The 14,475-nt window shown below is 42.9% G+C and overlaps 1 protein-coding gene across 1 annotated transcript in view; it reads left to right on the top strand.

The window, feature by feature from the left end:
• The window catches only part of zswim8 (zinc finger, SWIM-type containing 8), a 204,645-nt gene that overhangs the window by 151,878 nt on the left and 38,292 nt on the right, over positions 1–14,475 (top strand). The window contains exons 16-19 of the mRNA XM_084322223.1: positions 2,492–2,816; positions 3,528–3,680; positions 11,609–11,831; positions 13,100–13,389. Of these exons, the coding sequence (XP_084178349.1) occupies positions 2,492–2,816; positions 3,528–3,680; positions 11,609–11,831; positions 13,100–13,389 (991 nt within the window). The remainder of the gene's footprint in view (positions 1–2,491; positions 2,817–3,527; positions 3,681–11,608; positions 11,832–13,099; positions 13,390–14,475) is intronic.

Genomic DNA, 14,475 nt, shown 5'->3' with positions numbered 1-14,475 from the left:
CAAACTGGGAAGTAGGTTTTCTAGAGCTTGATCACACACACACTGTGTGAAGTAGGTTTTCTAGAGCTCGATCACACACTGAAGTAGGTTTTCTCAAGCTTGATCACACATGCTTTAAAAGTGTGTATGGTGTGCAGCAAGTCGTGGTCCCTAGGATGCGCCATGTTCACAGCTGTGTGGAGTGTAAGCCCAGTTTGCGAGCAAGTAAAGCCTCTTGATACCATTTGGCTTCTGTTGTGAGTATTTTAACGGTCTGCTGCACCTACTCCTTGGTCTGAGGACCTACTGAGCACTGAGAGAGTGACAGTCTGAATAATTAAACAGGGATTCCGACAGCAGTAAGAATTTATTAACAGTCCAGTTAAGTAGTTAAGAGAGTGCTCTGATGCACAGCAGACTAATTCACCAATACACCCTGAGGCTTAAGAAACTAATGTCCTCTCTGTGTCATTTGTGTTTCAGCACAATGCATAAAACAAGAGGTCCCATCAAAGGCAGCCTTGGTATACAAAAGCTAAACTTGGCTTTGACTTTTGAATTGAGAAAATCTGTTTACGTGTGTTATTGTGATGTACCTGACTCAGAATTCGGATTTGGCAATACGACTATTCAACAATCCCCCCCCCCCCCCTATAGACTGTTTCACTAGAATTCTGTTGCTAGGGAACATTTTGGACCCAAATGTATTTCCTGTCAACTATCACATTAGCAAACTTTGCAACAGGAAATAAACGTGGGTATTTTTTTTGAATGTTGTCTTATTAATCACAAAAAGTTCAGAACATCATTTCTCTTCTCTCCCTTGTGTTTATCCGGCCACAGGCCCTGTTGACTAGCAACTCGCAGACTCCGCTTTCGAGAGCATGCATCGTTCATCACTGTTTTTAGCCATTATTTTGGCTACTAAGCTGCTCTACTCACTACTCACGGAGGAAAAACACCTGCAGCTTATAGCAGAGTAGAGCACAGAGATTTAGTTATTTTTCACTCCCTTGACACCATGTATAATGGAGACAGGACGCCATGAAGCTAGGTGAACGACAACAATTTACTATTATCCAGAGTTATCCGGAAGTCACCAACATTGCATTATGGGTACAGTCTCTACCGCTACACCAAAGAGGGTAATATATAGGAAGAGGGAACTCGGAAAGAATTTGCAAATCAACTGCTTAAATATCAGGAATGTCAATTTCAATATTGTAAATGGAATTCTTTCTCAATTTGATCTAGCCAAATCGTTAGCCTAGTTTACCCTCGTTGTCTGTAAATCGCCAAAAAATGTGAAATAAGTCATCAGTATGCACCCCGCATATAATAAAAAAAATCAATAAATAAATAAAATGTATTTGTAAGGCCCGACAACACGCGTTAATGTCCCCATGGGCCGGACACGTCTTCTTTAAACAAGTCAAGAAGAAACATCACAATAAGTCAAGAACAAAACAAAAACACCATAAAGTCCAAAATTTTTTCAATAAATGCTAAATAAATGCAACACTCCCAGACATACCCCACGTGAAGGTAAGGAAAAACTCACTAAAACCTAGCAATAGGAAAAAATGCACCACAGGCAATGTGGAGGAGAGAAACCTTAGAAGGGGGGATCTCCCTTCTTAGATGTCGGTGATAGTAGTGTTGCAGTAAAACAGGCAAACAGTTGGTAAGCATGCACTCATATGTGTGGTGAGACAAAAAAATCCCTCTTTAAAACAAGATCCACAGATTGACATTCCCAGTTTAAAATGTCAGTATGTTTCTAAGACCATAAACATCGCAAAGCTTGTTCAATCAAATAAGCCTCCTCTACTTTTATTGGTATAAGCAATTTTACGTCTCACTGCTCCCCAGAGCTGGTGACGGAAGTAGCCAGCGAGTTTCACCTCTCTGTTGCACCTCGCCCCTGGCTACTCTTCTGCCATTTGAAGAATCTCAGTCGACTTGAGGGCTTTGTGACAGATGATTCGACTCATTGACTTTCAGGGGGCAGATTTTACTATATATTTTCTCTAGTTTCGCTCTGTCCCATCATGAAACATCTTATACTGTGTATCCCTGGAGGGTTTAGTGCAGGGTTCTGCTGCGTTGGTCTACTTCTGCTACCCTTCTGTCTCTGATATCATCTACCCTCTTCTATCTTTCCCTCTATTTTCCTTCCCATCTTTCTTTTTCTTTTCTCCCACCTATCCTTCTACCACTCTCCCCATTTTCTTTTTGTTCTCTCTCACCTCCATCTCCTTTCCCTATCTTTTCTGTCTCCTTTTCTCTTCCTGTACTCTTTCTTCTTTCTCTCTCTGTTCTCTCTCTCTCTCTCTCTCTCTCTCTCTCTCTCTCTCTCTCTCTCTCTCTCTATCTCTCTCTCTCTCTCTCACCTCCATCTCCTTTCCCTATATTTTCTGTATCTCCCTTTCCTCTTCCTGTACTCTTTCTTCTCTCTCTGTTCTCTCTCTTTCTTCTCTCTGTTCTTTCTCTCTCTCTCTCTCCCCCCCAGATCTTGGACAAGCTGTTGGACAGGGAGAGTCAGACCCACAAGCCTCAAACCCTGAGCTCCTTCTACTCCAGCAAGCCAGCCACCAGCAGCCAACGCAGCCCGTCCAAGCATGCCACCGGCCACGGTGGGGTGAGTGGCACCGCGGGAGGGGTCTCCAAGCACGGCCCCTCTTCCTCTGCCACGGCTGTAGCCTCCACCTCGTCCACCACCTCCTCCTCGGTGCCGGTGCCCGGTGGAGGAGGGTCTGGCCAGCAGCAGGGCTTGACTGGGAACGGGGTCCAGAACAGCACCGCAGCGGGAGAGGGAGTCGAGACTAGGGAGCAAGGTGAGTTAGGACCCGGCTAAATTCTTTATTCTCGTTCCTCGTCTTCCCAGGGGGGAGGATCCCCAAATCCAAACTTTTGTGAAGGAAGGGAGCGTTTACATTACCTTGAAATGTTGAATCCTCGTTTTTTTTTCTCCCTTCCGCAAAGAGTACAACATACAAGCTTCCTGTGTGAAATGTATTCCACAATCCAGTGCTCTACAAGGTCACTGAATCCATGCAGGATCAAACAGAAGTATATGATGCTGACAATCATGCATATACTATAAATAAATAAGTATCATACTGGCAACTTCCAGTTTTGAAACTTTATTTTCCTTATTTTAAAGTGAATTCCTTTAGCTATTTTTCTTATCTGTTCATACGCTCCATCGTTTAAAGGTGGTAAGGTTATTAAAATATTGCAAATATTTTGCAATAATGGCATGAAAAAGGCAAAAAAAATATATATATATATACAATAAATAATATCAGCAACAACTTAGCCTCACATGACAGACATAGTACAACATTACTCCTATGATTTTAGGTAGTACATTCATTCTGCTTTACAGTTATTTTAGGTAGTACAGTTACTTTAATTCCGTTTTTTCAGTTATTTTAGGTAGTACAGTTAATTCTGCTTTTAATTCTGCTGTTAATTCAGTTTTCTCAACAGTACTTTTCCTTTCTAACCTCCTCGACCTGTTTCTTCCATTGTGTCATCATCAGATGGAGGGACCCCTTCAGCATGCGACCAGCAGAGTGAGGTGGCTCCCTTCAAGCCTGAGGGCACCGTGCCCAGCCGGCTGGCACTGGGGGGTCGGGGGGCGTACAGTGGCCGCTGCTGGGGCTCACCTGTCCGTCAGAAGAAGAAACACACAGGTGACGTCTTTGTCTAAAGGTCATAGTACATAAAGGATTTGTTCCTAATTGATATGCTTGTTTAAACAACGGTTAGACAAAAATAGCGATTAGAAGAAGAAACCTCCTCCACCGCTTCAGAGAAACCACTTGGCTGAGAGATCCAGTGAAACAGAGAAACATGAGGGTGCTATTTCTGGCCAGGGGCATATGGCTTCTCTTAACACGTGCATATGGCTTGGCAGAAGAAGGTTTGTTTTATAGAACGTTCCAAGGGTTTACACAGTTCCCCTGCAAAAGGCCTGGACTTTGAATTGTGTGGTCCAGGCTCCTAAGAAATTGGCGGAAAATACGTTTTCAAACGTTCTAGAAATGTGTTCATCAGCAGCTTTTCTTTCTTTCAAGCAGTCAAATGTTAAACTCCACTCTTGGCTGCTTATGAATGAAAAATAGTGCAAACTACAAGGGCTCTTGGAGAGGTGCAGACACCTGTGTGAGCGGGCAAAACATCATCTATATGCACTTACTATGAAAATGTGTTACAGGGCTATATTGATTGATTGATTTTATTGATGGATTAAAAACACACAACAAGGATCCAAAGGATAACATGAGAGAGTAAAACCCTTATTTCCGTCATGGTCCCAGGGCTGTTAGGCCACAACAAAAACATGACAATAACACAAAACACATACATTTAAAACATTATAAGACTAACTTATCGCTAAAATTGTATACCCCACAATAACTAAAAACTGGTTGGAAACCCATTCAAACTATAGGGGGCTATTCCTCTATTCTGTCCATGAGCCACTTCCTGACGCTTCTCTTGAAGCTGTGGAGGCTCAAGCTCTGCTTGATGGGGATAGGCAGCTTGTTCCAATCCTGGGCTCCAGAGAAAGTAAGGGAGCACTGGCCCAGTTTGGATCGGAAAGAAGCAGGCTTCAGGTTTGCTATGCTTGCTCTAGTTCTGTGGTTGTGGGATTCGTTGACCGGGGTGAAGTAGTTCTGGAGGTATCTAGGGGACCTTTGATTTATAATATTGTGCACTATGTTCAGTCTGAGCTGGGTAACTCTGGCCTCCACAGGAAGCCAGTTTAGCTCCTGAAAGTGACTCTTCCCTATGTGGGTGCGAGGGCCAAGACCCATTACCACCCTTACCAGCTTATTTTGGGAAACCTGAAGCTTCTTTTTTATGGTCACTGTCAGGCCCTCGAACCACGACACGCTACCATAGTCAAAGTGGCAGAGTACTAGGCTATTTGCTAGTAGCCTGAGGCTATCTCTGCCAAGGAGGTTGGCTTTCCTAGCTAGGTATCTGGTGCGGGCGTTGACTTTGCCCAGTACTTGGGAGGCCATAGCCTCCCCATCTAGGCTTCCGTCTATCATACAGCCTAGATACTTCGCTTTTTTTTGCTGTTTTAGGGTTACAGCTCCTAACTGGATGTTAAACTCCCGTGCGTTCCTGAGCGTGGGCTTGGAGCCTAATAGTACTGCCTCTGTCTTACCTAGTTGAAGAGAAAGCATGTTGTCCGAAAGCCACCTGCTGACCCCTGCAAGTTCTTCACCTAGCATCTGTTCTAGTGTGTTCTGATCCTTGTGTGAGACTAGCAGGGCTGAGTCGTCTGCAAATAAAAACAAGTTACATGAGCATGCTGCTGACATGTCATTTATGTACAGTAAAAAAAGGAGCGGTCCTAGCACGCTTCCTTGTGGGACCCCACATACAATGGGCTTGGCCTCTGACATAGTGCCACTGACCTCAACCCGCTGCACCCTGTCAGAAAGGTAGGAAGAGAACCATCTGACCACTGTCTCAGACATACCCAAGGCCTTAAGCTTGGCCTTAAGCAGTAGGTCATGGTTCACTGTGTCGAAAGCCTTCTGTAGGTCTAGAAGAACTAGCCCACACAGCTTACCTGAATCTATCTCCCTCCTGATACTGTCTGTAAGATAAAGAAGACATGTTTCAGTAGAGTAGGACTTCCTAAAGCCGGATTGGAGGTCGTACAGGAGGTCATGGCTGCTTGCATATTCCTGGACTTGTTCATGGACTATCTTCTCTAGGACATTGGATAACACACTTAAAATTGAGACTGGTCTATAATTGCTGGGGTCAGATTTGCTCCCTTTTTTATATATAGGGATGACTTTGGCATTCTTGAAGTCTGTGTCATTCCTGCCATGGAGCAAGGCACCTCACTAGAATTGACCTCACCTTTGGAACTGCTGTCTGACAGCTGTGCTCAGTGCTCACTACTCGCCACTCACTCACAGAACCACTCGAACGTGTCCGTTTATCAACAGTTACGGTGCACTTGATAATGCACCACATCCTATTTAACTTTTACAGTCATGAATGGTCTCCTAAATTGGTAAGTATTTGTATTTCACTTGTAAAGAAAGTATATATTATATACCTATACTGCTGGATTATCTCCTTCTCCGGAGGCTGTGCTTTCTGTCCCTGGGCATAAAAAAAAATTGTTTGGTTCCTGTTGGCTGTCTTTTTTTTTTTTTTTTTACTTTTTTTTTTTTATTTTTATTTTAGCGTTTATCGCTTTCCTGGTCAAGCATGACCGACAGTTGCAGGGTGAAACGGGAGAGAGAGCAGGGGGAGACATTCGGCAAATGACGGCGGGTCCGGGAATCGAACTCGGAGTCAACCAGATCCGTGACGCAGCACGGAGTCCCGCGCGAGCGCGGTAACATGGTGTGCTACTGGAGCACCCCAGTAGGGCTGTCTTAAATACTTCGAAGCTTCGAAGCTTTGTTCGATGGCACAAGCTTCGAACATAAAAAAAAAAAAACGTAGTTTAAAAAAGAAATTCTTTTTCATTTTTTTTTTTTTTTTTTTTTTACTTCTGTGTGTGTGTGTGTGCATGGGGCCATTGGGTGGGGCCGGGGGACAAATACACTGGAGGAAAGGAGCCCAGCTCAGCACTGCCCGAATTATATCATCACTATTGCCTGTTTGAAGGATATCATCCTCAAACACATATACACCACCTACACGCCTATTCTCAGTCCTTGCCCCACAATGGTGGAATGAACTACCCACCCCAGTTAGGACAGCCGAATCCCGTCCAATCTTTCGCCGTCGACTAAAGACGCACTTCTTCAACCATTATCTGAAATAAAATAAAAAAAAAAAAATAAAAAAAAATCGAACCCTAACTAACCTTACTGTTATGCACTTGTCCTAATAAACTAACCTACACTGTAACACGCAACACTTTGATGAATATTGTTACTCAGCTGATAGAGTTGTATCCTTCCTGATGACCTGTCGTACAGAACTTGTAAGTCGCTTTGGATAAAAGCGTCAGCTAAATGACTAAATGTAAATGTGAATGTAAATGCCTTGTAGAATTCCACACATAAGAAAGAAAGATACTGGGATCCAGTGGGATGAATAAACAAAATAGGAAATAAAATGTAGAAATGCATGCAATACATAAATAAATATTAATCTCCATATATAAAATAGAACATTTAGATAAGGTGCTACTGAGATGTTTTGGTGAGTTCTTTGTTTTTTTGTGGAAGTAGCCCTTCTTAAAAATGCATGAACATTCACTGATAATTGGTCTGTAGTGGAGTCTACAAGGTCTACATTGCCGGACCATGTAGAATCCGGACCTTGTAGACTGACATAATTCTGTGCATAGTTTAGTCTACACAGGCCATATTTCAAATAATCAAAATCTTACTTCATTCATCTTAAACATTCTTGATTTGGGGGATTGGTAGTTCCCATGAAATCTGAAGTTGTTCAAATGACAACAGCGATCCACCTTGAATTAAATCACACAGCCGTGTTGGCTGCGTCACAGTCACGAAAGGGGCTACTTAATTCATTAATCCAATCCACTTTATTTATAGAGCACATTTAAAAACAACAACGTTTACCAAAGTGCTGTACAAGTCCCACAACATAAGATAATACAAAAAAATATATATATAAAAAAAAAAGGTAATTAAATTTTTTTTAATTCGAAGCTTCGAATTAAAATCGAAGCTCGGCCCCGAAGCTTCGATTGCCAAAGAAAATTTGAAGGTCAGCCCTAGTTGTCAGTTAACACTTTGGCGACCGATGGGGCCCGTCTAATATAGTGGTTGAGGACCAAGGTTTGTCAACAAACCAGTGTCTCTTTGTACAACTATATCTATACTTTATATTATTGCTATCTGTCCATTCTCATTGTCAATTGAGTTCATAAACCGTCACTTCAAAATGGCTTAAAGGACAAAAAAAATGCATCGGTAGGTAGGTTGTCATTTTATAGTGCCGTGAATATAAGCTTTATCGCAGATTTTGTCTCATATATTTTCTGGAAAGCTAGTTGTGGAGCTAATAGCTACTAACGTTATATTCAACGGCATTTCCGTTTTATATATGCTAAAGAAATAAAACTAACTGCATATGATCCGGGCTCTCCCAGAGCATGTATGCATGAAAGGGGGGGGGGGGGGACACACGTCATTTAGTATTATTGATTACCAATACAGTGTCCGTGTAACTATCCACATTCACTGATCGACTGCTTGCGTTGCACAGCAAGCTCCGATCCGGCTGTAATTTAGGTGAAAAAGGTCTTACCGTGTGCCCGTGGGATACCCCCCAGCATTTCCCTGTTATCGCTCGGCATCTGGTAGATCGATATGTCCATTGGCTGATGATAAATCCCATTATTCCATGGTGAAATCTGCAATTCGAAACGTAATCCACGGTATATTGTGTTCGTTCAGGATCAAGCTATAATGATACTCCATTGGAAGAAATTTATTTTTTTCAGTTGCCCACAGGAACATACTGCAGTGGAGCGATGGCGCCCCTAAGAGGATCTGGCCGGTATTGCATGTTCTCGATTCCACAGACGAGGGTAGATCTGCAGAGCCGGTGGGGGACCTTGATCCGGTTATTAAAATGGAATAACAGCAATAACAAATGCCACGGCTATATACGTGCCTCTGGTCCACAACGCATGGCACCGAAACCCGTATAAACTCGTGGCTGGTCCTTATAGTGTTAAGGCCATGGGTAGGTAGGGAATTTATTTTATTTTTTATTTAATTTTTTCCCATGGCGACTATGGATAGGGAATTTCTTTATTTAATTAAAATGTTCACGACAACATGGATGCATGTACTCTGCCAGCATGTTTAATATCCATAATACTAAAGGTTTGACTAAGATTTTTATGAAACTATATTGAAAAAAAGATTTATTAAATTTTTTATATTTTTTAAACTCTGGGTCGCACCTAAATCGGCAGGGTCGGTCGGCAACCGGAACCAAACCATTTTTTATTTTAGGCCCTAGCGTTACTTTAGACATGCACAACGTTGCCTACCTAACACAATCTTTTTTTTGTGCATAGATCAGTAGATGATTCCTCAACTTATAATACTGATTTTAACAAGATGACAGAGGGACAATAGCTAACCTTAAATACTTAACCTAGAAACATGAAACTGTTTGAAACTGTGACCACTCAATATTGATATAACTACGAGATTCACTGGGGGAAGACGTTTGCATAGGTATTTCACCTACATTGCAATGACATGACATTGTTGTCAGGGTTTCCGTTGATGCCGATCCATGTGTCGGGGAAAATGTCAGTGTCCAGGATAGTTTATTGAGCTTATTGCAATAATGTTATACCCGATGCTTAACTCATTGGCTGCCACACTGTTTCCGGGATATGGCTATGCGCTGCCACGCATTAAACCAATGGAGTCTGTCACCTTGTTTGCAGGGCTATAACTATATTCTATATTATATATATAATAATATATTATATATATTATATACATTCCCGTTTTATACCGTGGTGAATATAAGTATGGTTTTAGAGCGGTTTAGGGTAATTCCTGGGAGGCTAGTAATAGCCTGCGACGTGTATTATACTAAATCCATTGGCATTTCGTCCCTACACACGCTACAATAAAAAATTCAAATGCATATGATCGGTATTATGTTCCATCATGAATGCATAAAGGGGGGGGGTCGTTTCTGATTAATTGATTGTCAATAACAGCATTCGTTAGTACAACAACATACGCTGATCAGGGCGATGGCTATGAAAACAAGGCACAATCGAGCTGAAATTGACGTTAAATTGCTCTTACCTGTGGCCGGTGAGATTCCAAAAAGAATATTCCAATTATTTGATTGCCATCTGGTAGATCGTATGTCCATTTGGTCCACGACATAACCCACCACAGCATAATGAATCGGGGGTCCCGAAAACGATTCAATTCGATCGGGTGAAGCCCTAGGTTCAGGTTAGTAGAAAAGAGTGCCCGGAGCGTTTAGTGTGTGGCGCAGCCCAATACACAAGGTTTCAAATGGTGCTTGATACCGCCGCCTGGTAGGATGCGGCCGGTATTGCACTTTAGCGATTAGACTCAGCCCCATGATAACACCAGGCTCCCTGGATGGATAATGAATGGAAATATCGAATAAAAGAAATAACGAGTATACCCACAGCCCACCCCTCAGTCACATCGAATCATGCATCACCGAACTCCAAACTTGGATGACCCACAACTTCCTCAAACTGAACAGTGACAAGACTGAACTTCTCATCATTGGCACCAAAACCACCCTCACCAGATCCGGACCCATCACACTCACCATCAACGACTCCACCATCACCCCCTCCCCCCTAGTCCGCAACCTTGGTGTCCTCCTTGACCCCACCCTCTCATTTGACCCCCATGTCCGCTCCATCGTAAAAATATCCTACTTTCACCTCCGCAACATCGCAAAAATCCGTCACTGCCTCTCCCCCCCGCTGCTGAATCCCTCATTCACGCCTTCATCTCCTCCCGCCTGGACTACTGCAACTCCCTCCTCACTGGTATCACCTCCCGCTCCCTCCATAAACTGCAAATGGTCCAAAATTCAGCTGCCCGCCTCCTCACTAACACCCGGTCCCGCGAACACATCACTCCTGTCCTCCACTCCCTCCACTGGCTCCCGATCAAACACCGCATTAACTTTAAAACATTACTCCTCACCTTCAAAGCCCTCCACAGCCTGGCCCCCCCCTACCTGACTGATCTCCTTCTCCCCTACCGCCCCACCCGTTCCCTCCGGTCCTCCTCCACTGCCTCCCTCACTGTCCCGACATCCAAGCTTAAAAACTTCGGAGATCGGGCCTTCTCTCGCACTGCACCCCGACTCTGGAACTCCCTCCCCCAGTCCATCAGAGACTCCCCTACACTCTCCACCTTCAAAGCTCGCCTCAAAACCCACCTGTTCTCCCTTGCCTTCAACCCCCCCCACCCCTAAACCCCCCCCCCTCCCCTCCAACCTGATTGATATCTGTCTCCAGTCTCTTTTTTTGTGCTATCAGGCTCTCTCCCCTGTTCCCCCCATGGTCTCATGTTCCTTTTTGTTTTTGTTTCTTTGTTGTTTTTGTTTTTGTTTCTTTGCTTTCGTTTCTTTGTTTGTACTCCTGCTCCCGACTACTGTCAGCGACTTCGGGTTATTGAGAAGCGCTATATAAATTAAATGAATTATTATTATTATTATACTCATTGTTGGCGTACAACGATTGACGGCCAATAACGAGTTTAATCGTTGTTGGCAGTGAATGTGTTAAAGCTGCGGTAGGCAACTTCTGAGAAATTGGCAAGTTTAACTGAGTTTAACTGCCCAGCAGAAATAGAGCAAACTCTGCAGGTTTTCCACAGACTCCCAGAGGCACCAGCAGTTGGTTTTGTACATTGTACTTTTTGACGAGGAATGCGATGGTGGTCTGTTTTCTGATGCGCCCCCGGAAACATGACTTGGTAGGCTAAAAACGTCTGATTCGATTTTTATTTTTTTACAGTGCTAGACCCTCAAACACAAGTACAAACAATCCATCAAAAACACTTCAGACACATTTCAGATATAAACACTGACTCCTTCGGTGTTGTAATTTTTCCAGGCATGGCGAGCATCGACAGCAGTGCCCCAGAGACCACTTCTGACAGCTCTCCCACCCTCAGCCGACGGCCGCTCCGAGGGGGCTGGGCAGCAGCTTCCTGGGGGAGAGGCCAAGACAGCGACAGCATCAGCAGCTCCTCCTCTGATTCGCTGGGCTCTTCATCATCGAGCGGCTCTCGCAGGGCTGGAGGAGGGGCCAGAGCCAAGAGCACAGACACAAGCAGGTAGAATGACCCTGGATCAGATTCACATTCATTCACGTCATTACAACGTGAATAATTCTTTTAAAAAAAATTTATTTATGTGAATCATTTAATTATTTGTATTTATTTATTTATTTATTTATTTATTTATTTATTTATTTATTTATTTATTTAATTTATTTATTTATTTATATATATATATACAGTATATATATATATTTCTTCTTTTAATAGATCTGATCAATCTGACACTTAGCCAGATAGTAAATTACTTTATCAATGTACACAAGGCAATTGATATTTGTCTTTTCACATTTCTCTCCTAGTTACACATGCACACAGTCCTCTACACATGCATTTAATCAGAGAGCTCAGTGTTCAGGGTCTCCTGCAGTGAAGTGCTGCTGGAGCAGTTTGGGGGTTTTGGGGGCCCCTGAGACAAAATCCTATCAAATGGGGAATCCTGCCTAATGTGTATATATTTTGGGGTCCTTGACATGAAAAGAGTTGAGAACCAGTGTTCTATAGCTGCATTTACTTCATGCTCTGAAGAAGGTCTCCGACTGAAAGCTTGCAAATATATATATATAATTCTTGCACATATTTGAGTTGTGCGGATGCTCTTTTCACTCATGGCTGCATTTACTAAAATCTGTATCCGTCTGTCTCATTCCACCCGCTCATCTCTTAGTATTGCGTATATGTTCATTTTGGCTGGATTGTGTTCGGACTATATAGAAATCTGAACATGATACAAGCCTGACCACATCCGTATCAGGTTTTGAAGATGCGATGGTAATGTGAGCAAAATTGGATTCCTGTGCGTTTTGATCCATCTCTGCATCTTGGCGTCATCTGATGATAAAAACTGCAATGAACACCAAGTGTAACCATATCCAAAGAAAGCATTCTAGTCCCAAAATAAATTATATATATAATATTCAAAAAGACGATCGATAACCTTGTGAATTTGAAACCGCTACTCTGAACAATATAATTCCATGTTTAAAATCTTTGGACATGTCATGTATTTACAGTTGTAAAGTCGAGGTGAATGTAATGTATCACAAGAAAGTTCTCAACTACTTTAATTCTGAATGAACACAACACCCTTACTTACCATCTTTAGATAATAAAGTTTGTAAACGTTGTTCTTCTGAAAACGGAGCAATATGGTTCTTCGTCTGAGTTGCTCAAATATACTAGATACTAAACGGATCAAAATACTAAGTAGAGTGGACTGCCCGCTCTGCTTTACAAATAACTAAATTAACTTATTCCTTGACCAGGTACAAAGGCCGTCGCCCAGAGTGCCACGTTCCCCATGTTCCCAACCAGCCGTCGGAGGCAGCGGCCCACTTCTACTTCGAGCTGGCCAAGACCGTGCTGATCAAGGCCGGAGGGAACTCCTCTACCTCCATCTTCACCCAGCCCTCCGCCAGCGGGGGCCACCAGGGGCCCCACCGCAACCTGCACCTGTGTGCCTTCGAGATCGGCCTGTACGCCCTGGGCCTGCACAACTTCGTCTCGCCCAACTGGCTGTCCAGGACCTACTCCTCCCACGTCTCCTGGATCACCGGTGAGGGCAGGGGGGGGAGGAGGAGGGGTGTCGGGGGAGTAGTCTGCTACAGTTCAATTGACCGATCTTGTTTGTCTGAGGGAAGCAACAGTTGTGATTGGAGGATCAAGAAAAGAGGGCAGGGCTTGAGAATGGGTCAATTACTAGTTTAACTACATCTCTTTAAATTTTTTTATCAAGCATGAATAAAAACAGATTTTATTTGGGCGTCGGGATAATTTGCTAAGCATAATTTAAAGCCAGCCAAACACAAGAGCAGGGAATGATGCATTACAAAAACCACATAATGACAACCAGAACCCGACACCAACTACACTGTGTACCAGTGAGGCATCCACCACATGACCCGGCTGATATCACACTCTCTCTACCGTGAAGAAAAGCAAAGCTGTTGCATTTCTGTATCAAACCTAGTCACTCTAGCCTCATCTGAAACCTACAGAAAGTGTAGCCATGGCCGAAGTGTGGCCTTTCTTGCGGTTGAAGCCACGTCGCCAAAAGGAATTAGTAGGACTCTACTGATGAGAATGTGTTTATTGGAGCACCCACTATTCTACTTTTAAGAATGAGCCCAGCCAACCATCTGGTCTGCAGCATGACCAGCAGAAGACTATGCAGCAGGACCAGCAGAAGACTATGCAGCATGACCAGCAGAAGACTATGCAGCATGACCAGCAGAAGACTATGCAGCATGACCAGCAGAAGACTATGCAGCATGACCAGCAGAAGACTATGCAGCAGGACCAGCAGAAGACTATGCAGCATGTTTATTAGCAGTAGCATTTTAAGAGGCACTGGAGCCCTGCATCACATTAGATTCAAATATAGTGTCATTATTATTATTTAACCACAATGTAAATGTAACAGTGAAGTGCAATAGTAATATACAGATGATTAAACTGGAGTGTTTATATATATATATATATACATATATATATATATATATATATATATATATATTATATATATATATATATATATATAAAATGACTACTACTGATTAATAATACTAATCAGATGTATTTACTGTGTTATAGTATTTTGTACAGTGATACCGATATAAAATACCCTATGGTAGTAAGTGAT

This window comes from Notolepis coatsorum (genome assembly GCF_963971535.1).
Source record: "Notolepis coatsorum genome assembly, chromosome: 9".
Lineage (NCBI taxonomy): Eukaryota > Metazoa > Chordata > Actinopteri > Aulopiformes > Paralepididae > Notolepis > Notolepis coatsorum.
This window is presented reverse-complemented; position numbering and strand designations above follow the sequence as displayed.